Here is a 6506-nt window from a genome sequence, read left to right as displayed (position 1 = left end):
ACACAGTAATGATTTTTTTTAAGACTTTCAGTTTTTCTGTGCATATATAAACAGACTTCTGTCTCCTGTGCTGCATTCAAGTCTTGATATTTCTGATTCTGAATAAGGTTTAACTCTGAGCATAAGTTTCTGCCAGAACTGTCCCACTTCCTACCCTTGCCAGGTGAAACTCTGGTGTTCTGATACGTGATCAGAGCTGACGGAGGAGTGAAGTCTTGTATTGTTGTGATCACTTCTCTGAACGAGCGGGGATGATCTCTGTTCCCAGAGAATCTCTGTTACAGGCCTCGTAGCCTACACTGCAACCGCCGTCACTGTGCTTTTTTTTCCTCTTACACTACAAATTCACTTGTAAAGCAGGTTTATTTTCCATCACTGGAAGTGTCGAGATAACAGAAGGGATTTCCTTGTTTAGTCAACCTTCACCGGTTGATAAATGCAAGGAAGGCGCGATGAATGGGACAAACGCCTCCGATGCATGGAGGGCGTAGCCGTAATTCCATTAAACACGCTTGGACCAAAATGCTGTGAAATACAAGTAATGTGTCCCTGGGTTAAATCTTTCGGGTTGCTGTGTTCTGGTCAAAATAATTTTAAATGTTATAGCTGTGGATTGTAAGGAGACATTGTGAAGTTAAGGCGGTAACTGTGCACTAACTGTATTAATGCCGTTGCTCTATTAGCTTGCCTGGAGGGGAGAAAATGTGGCTTAATTAGCGGGTGGGATTTTTTCAAATCTTGGCCAATTCAGCTTTTTCTGTTATCTCCACTTACAGTTAAAAAGTAAATTGGCTTTTAGATGTTCCTGCATTTTACTGATCCCAGCAAACTGCAAAATTGCAAGTGTTTTCTTTCTGTTGGTAACAGCTTGCTTTGTGGTTTTGTGTCCCCCAATACACTTCATGTTGTCTGAAGTTTGCTGCTGTACATAATACCACAAGCAAATTCATTATGAAATGTTAGCCCGAGCCCCAAAAGTGCCTGCAAATTCCTGAATTTATGTAAACTTTAAATCCTTATGAAAGGAGGAAAAGGGTTACTGCTAGGTCCAGGCCAAGATACTGAACAAACGAACCAGTGCTTGTGGTATTGCATAGAGTAGCATGGTGCATGGACACGTGTTACCTGTGGTGTTCTCCTTTAAGCAAGAGTAAGTAGAAAGTTAATTTCTTTCGCGTGCAAAGACAGCATTTCAAGGAGTCTACCCTGGCAAAGAGCTGACTTGGATGCATGGGGAAATGAAACCACAAAGCCTAACGTCTTCGCTCTGGCTGTAAGGGAAAGCCCTTGTACTCCCTGCCAAGTACTTCAGATCCAACTTGCCGTGACTGCTTCCTGCTGCAGAGACAAAAATTACATTCAAGTGGAATAAAACACTGCTTCTGGTAGGAGAAACTCCTTCAGAGCATCCTGGTAATCGGACTAGTAGAAGTAGGAAACCTCAGTCTGTTATCTCAGACTACTGAGATGCTACTGCACTGCAGAATCACACATGGAAATCTGGTAACCTGGTGAGGAATAGTTTACCTTGAAACCTCAAAATGGGCAACCAGGTTATGGGGTAAACATGATACCTTTTATCCAGATACTCTTATCTTTTATTATGCTGAGATGCGTTTGTTCTCTGAACTGTAACTGTGAGATCTGCAGGCTTGGCAAGATAACGTGCAGGTATCCGTTGCAGGTTCCTGTTAGCAGAAGTTCTCGACCAGAAGTCCTAGCAATGCTGTCTTTCTATGAGAGCTCATGGGGGGGAAATGAGGGAAGAAGGTATCTTTACCAAATTAGCTAGCGCTTGGTAAAACCCTCGCTTCAGGAAAACATGCTCTAAAAAAAAAAAAAGAAAAATCACATGAAAGCAATGGATAGGGGTAGGTAAAATGTTTTGGGTTGCTGTTGCACACCCACTCCTTTCCCTCCCAGCACCCTGGCTCTAAGTTGCTGTAGGTGCCGTTACTGTTCTCTGAAAAACGTCTTAGCTTGGCTTGAGTTAATGAAAAGTAATTGGTTTTTGCTTGCTTCTGTAATTTATTTTGAGAGGCTTCCTCCTGGGTAGTTGACTCTGCTGTACCATGATCCTATGACCGTGTCCCTGCTTAGTTGCCCTGCATTTAGTGTTTAGATCTGCACAAGTTTCTGATTGTTGCTTCCCTTTTCTCTCTGCTGCCCGTGGCTCCTTCCAGGGCTCACCCCTTCTCGCATTCCTTTAGGTAAGATATTCTTCAAGGCTGCTAAAAGAGCATTTGTTCCTATGCCAGGCCCTTGCAGACGTTAAAGGGGAAGCTGATTATTTAAGCCTTGCCTACACTTTTGACACAGATTGAGAAACCTACCACAGACCAATGCCCTGTAATTGACTTTTGTATCACAGTTGCAGTTTGCAGTTAAATACTCGTGCTTACTGTCCTATGTCTGGAAAACTAAGTTCTGGGCTGCAGCTGTTAAATAAGGGAAGAGAGGGCTGCCTCTTACCGCTTCGGTTGTCCACAGCAGCCGGTGTGTGGAGAGTCAGTGCTTAAGAACCAGGGGTATGCTGCTCTTGCATACGGTGTCTGTCTAAAATTGTCACTTAACTTTTTCCTCCTTATTCTGAATGCTTCCCAGTAGCAGCTACTCCATTCGCCACTCGATAAGTATGCCAGCGATGAGGTAATGTAGCAAATACCCGTGTCTCCTGAGTGGGGGCGGTGGGAGAGTACAGCTGACTCCGTCATTATCGGGTTTTTGGTTCTGATTTGTGCAACTGCTTCCCTTCTTAAGCAGACCCCACTTGGAGTATGGGGCAACCGCGTCCGGCAGTTTGAGGAATTCAGGCTGTTTTTTTTACCCAGTCTCTCTCTATGGTTGTTAGCACCTGTGTTGTTCTTGCACGAAGCGCAGTGTCGCAACTGTACTAAAGTCTAATTGAAATTCGCAGCTTTCAGAGGTCCCCGAAGGGCAGGGATTACAGTCCTCTCGCAACGTACGGCATGGCCATCGCTAGTAACAGAGATGAATCCTAACCGGAACGCTCTGTCTCCAGCCTGGAAGCTCAGTGCCCGCCTCCCGTGCCCTTGTGGTGCATTAGGTGGTGATCTCCTTGCAGGAGAAATGACTGCCAGGGCTGGACGAGGCCCACAGAAGCCTCCTCTCTGTTCATCCTCGTTCCAGGTCGACGGAGGTTATTTTACGGGCGCAGATATAAAGCGATTCTTTGGAACGAAAATAACCAAGATGAGGCTAGTCAGCTCCCAGTGCTGCCGCAGCCTAGCCCGGGGAGAGCGGCTCTGTATGAGTAATTGCCCGGTCTGATGGCTCGGTACAGAGCACTCCCCTGGAATCATTTGCAAGCGAAGAAGCTTGTTAGGTTGTCAAACAGCTGACCTGGTTTTCTTCGCTAGAAGTATTAAATCCTCTGATTAATTTATTACACTGTGGTTTTTATGAGCATTTCCTGATGCAAGTGATCACTCCTGTAGTAATGAAAACTGCCCATAGGTACCAGCACATGGCCCTTCCCCTTCCTGCCCATGGGATGTAATATGGGAAACCGAAGCCTTTGTTTTAAACCCTTTTCAGCTTTTCCTTTCATTATTTAAGACAGCATGCTCTTAGTTGGAAGCCTGGTAGAACTAAGAGCTGGTTTCTTCTCTACTTACCGTGCGCTGATTCCCTAGTGAACTGGGACTTGTTTCCCTCAACGTTTTAGCTTGAGCAATTGAGCGGATTGCATGTGGTATAAATGTTTTCCTTCAGAGTTTGTATGTGGTGTTCTTGTCTGGTGTGCCTGAGAGATTTGTGCCAAAGGCTGTGAGGAGCTGGAAGCATTCTGGGGGGTGCTGTCACTGCACGGGAATGGCCAGAAAGCCCAGTCACGCTGCGCGGTTTGATTTAGGTAAGAACTAACTTGTCTTGATTTGCTCTTTGTTTTTTTTCCCCCCTCTCCTTTCTTCAAGGAATTCTGCAACCTTCAAGTCATTTGAAGATAGAGTTGGGACCATAAAGGTAAGTCTGCTTTGTCTTGTAAACGTATAGCGTGAAGCCTTATGCAGAAACTTGAATTTCTGCAGTGTTTTTCATGTAGACTCGTATTTGGGCAAATGGCTTCTCAGATATGTGAAGTCTTTGCTACAGTAGGTGACCCTGACAAGGGGGAATTGACTTGGTATTCTCAGTAGTGGTTTCTCGTTATCCTAACTCTCTTCTCGCCTTTCAGTCCAGAGTGGTGGGCAGCAGGGAAAATAGCACTGACGGCCTCCACTCCCCCTCGGGAACCGGAGACAAGCCTCCACAAGACAACGCTCCTTTCTAGACCTGCGATGCGGCTTTGCACGGCTGTGCACAACTGTAAGAGCAAGCCCCCTCCCTCCCAAATCTTCACAACAGCAACAACATGCGAATCCAAGAAGGGGCTGAGAGCCAGTCTGGAGAGATCCATCGTTCATTCATAGACACTGCTGCTGGATCCAAGTCAAATAAAGAGAATGCAAAGTTTTGTACACAAATAATATTTTACACTAAAGTTTGTAGATTAAATGTATCACTGCTGTCCTTTTGGGAGAGCACGTAAGATGGAGTTTCCTTAAAGTAGCTTAGAAATGCCACTGGTATAGATAAAAACAGGTTTCCCTTGTCTGACATAACTTGGAACAGATACATCGCCCTGAGCAGCGTGAGGAGGGCAGTTATTGGAGAAACCAAGTGCATGGGCATTTTAGCTTCAGCTTCTGCCTGCGTTCTCTGTTCAGGGCATGCCGTGCAGCTACTCGGTGAGCTCCCAGGCTTCTCCCGTTACTGTTTTCTCTGGCACTCATTGGAGTAGTCTGGTAAATGGGGTAAACAGTTGGGGTTTTTTTCTGGGCTCCCAAAAGGGAAACTTCACTTAGCAGCTGCCTCGTTGTTACACTAATGCTCTAGCTTTAACAAACCTAAAAATCTTTATTTTTAAATGCAATGAACTTTGAAGAAATAAAGCTTAAAAGGAAAAAAAAAAAAGCTTCGGCATCATATTATGGAAATGCTCCCTTGGACTCTGAAACTGAATTGCAAGCCTTACATCACTTTATGCTTTACTCGTTTATGATTTATTTTTTTTTCTGTAGAGAATACCGTAAGGGTTATAAAGCTGGATGTTGAGCAGTGGAGTTTTGCATCATACAGTAGTAGCAGCATGCTTATAAGCCAGTTGTTGTGTTAAATTCAGTGGTGCACTCCGTTTCCTGAGTGTATGAAACTTGCTTCTCCCTTCTCCGTTTATGCCTTCGTTCTCGGAGGAAGAATTTCTGAAGGCTGCTAGCAACAGGGCCGGATTAAAAAGGCCAAAGCTGTCTCTAGCAATACGGACACTACGTTGGAGGGGCTCGGCTCTGCTCTCTGTGGGCTCCTCCATCTGGTACATCTGACCGCGACTGGACGGGTTTTTCAGTTGAAAGCCCCAGCTCTGATCTTGGTTTATAGAAGTGGCAGAGAGTCACGGAGCTCAACCAGTTCCTCCAGGGGCTGGATGTTTTGCTCTTTTGATGTCCAACTTCATTGCTCAGGAGCTGAAAAACTCTGAGTTTTCTTTTAGAGGCCTGATCTTATTCCAGGCAAGGTGCCTCCACATAGAAATATCTAGAGTGAGCAATTCTGTGCCTTAGAGGCGAAGTGGGACTTACTCAGGTCTTTAGACTTGCTTATGTACATATCTGGGTAGTTCTAGTGGTTTACCGCCCTGGAGGGACTGACCTGTCTCTGACCCTTCTTTAGAGAAGCAAGTTTTTGACACTTACCTGCTGATTAATCTCAGTTTCCCCCACCCCTGCTCCCCTCCTTCTGCAGACCTGGGGACACGGGATGAAATATTAGAAGGCAGATGTACTAGGCAGTAGGTGGAGTGTAGAGTGTCGTTTACTGGCGCTCCTTGTTTGACTGAAGCTGGCCTCCCTGCGAGGAACAGAGCCGGTGAAATGGGGACTGCTGGAGCTTGGGTATTGAGCTGTTTCTCTTTACAGATAAAGACTGAGGAAACTTGTCAATAAAGCATTCCTTTGGGAGAAAATGGGGTGAATGTTCTTGTCTCGTTCTATCTAACAGTACTGAAATCCGCTCTTGGGTGCGTGTTACAAACGTGTCAGGCAAACACCAACTGCCTGCAGCAGCTTGAGGCGAGAAGCAACTGAAATACTCTCTTCTATCCCGTCCCTCTGGCTGGTTTGTCCGTCGGCTCTCCGGGTGCTTTCTCATGGGGGGATGTACTAAATAATATTTACAGTCCGATGTTCCCTTTTCAAGATGCCGGACACCAGCTGGTTCCCGAGACATACCTGTGCTCGACCAGGGGCCGGGGAGCTGCGAGCCCACGCCGACCCTCCGAGTGCCATCACGTCGCTCCCCTCGCCGCCGCAGGTGAAGCAGACGTGCCTCCGGCTCCCTCACGCCGTTTTCCGGAGCTCGGAGCGTGGGACCGCAGCGGTAACCTTGGCAGTGGGGGCTGAGGCTGGAGAAACTTCTAATGTGGAAAAGCAGCAGCTGCGGTGCTGGCTCGG

The 6506-nt window shown here is 46.4% G+C and overlaps 1 protein-coding gene across 2 annotated transcripts in view; it reads left to right on the top strand.

Moving 5' to 3' along the window:
• TPD52L2 (tumor protein D52-like 2) overlaps positions 1 to 6019 on the top strand; it is a 16210-nt gene extending 10191 nt beyond the window's left edge. For both annotated transcript variants that reach the window (XM_009324959.1, XM_009324958.1), the window contains 3 exons: positions 1150 to 1176; positions 3936 to 3984; positions 4196 to 6019. In XM_009324959.1, the coding sequence (XP_009323234.1) occupies positions 1150 to 1176; positions 3936 to 3984; positions 4196 to 4291 (172 nt within the window). In that variant the 3' untranslated portion in view covers positions 4292 to 6019. The remainder of the gene's footprint in view (positions 1 to 1149; positions 1177 to 3935; positions 3985 to 4195) is intronic.
• Positions 6020 to 6506: the final 487 nt, after the last annotated feature.

This window comes from Pygoscelis adeliae, unplaced genomic scaffold, assembly GCF_000699105.1.
Source record: "Pygoscelis adeliae isolate BGI_AS28 unplaced genomic scaffold, ASM69910v1 Scaffold786, whole genome shotgun sequence".
In the NCBI taxonomy this organism is placed as follows: domain Eukaryota; kingdom Metazoa; phylum Chordata; class Aves; order Sphenisciformes; family Spheniscidae; genus Pygoscelis; species Pygoscelis adeliae.
The sequence above is the reverse complement of the archived record's forward strand: the minus strand, read 5'-3'. Positions and strand labels throughout refer to the sequence as shown.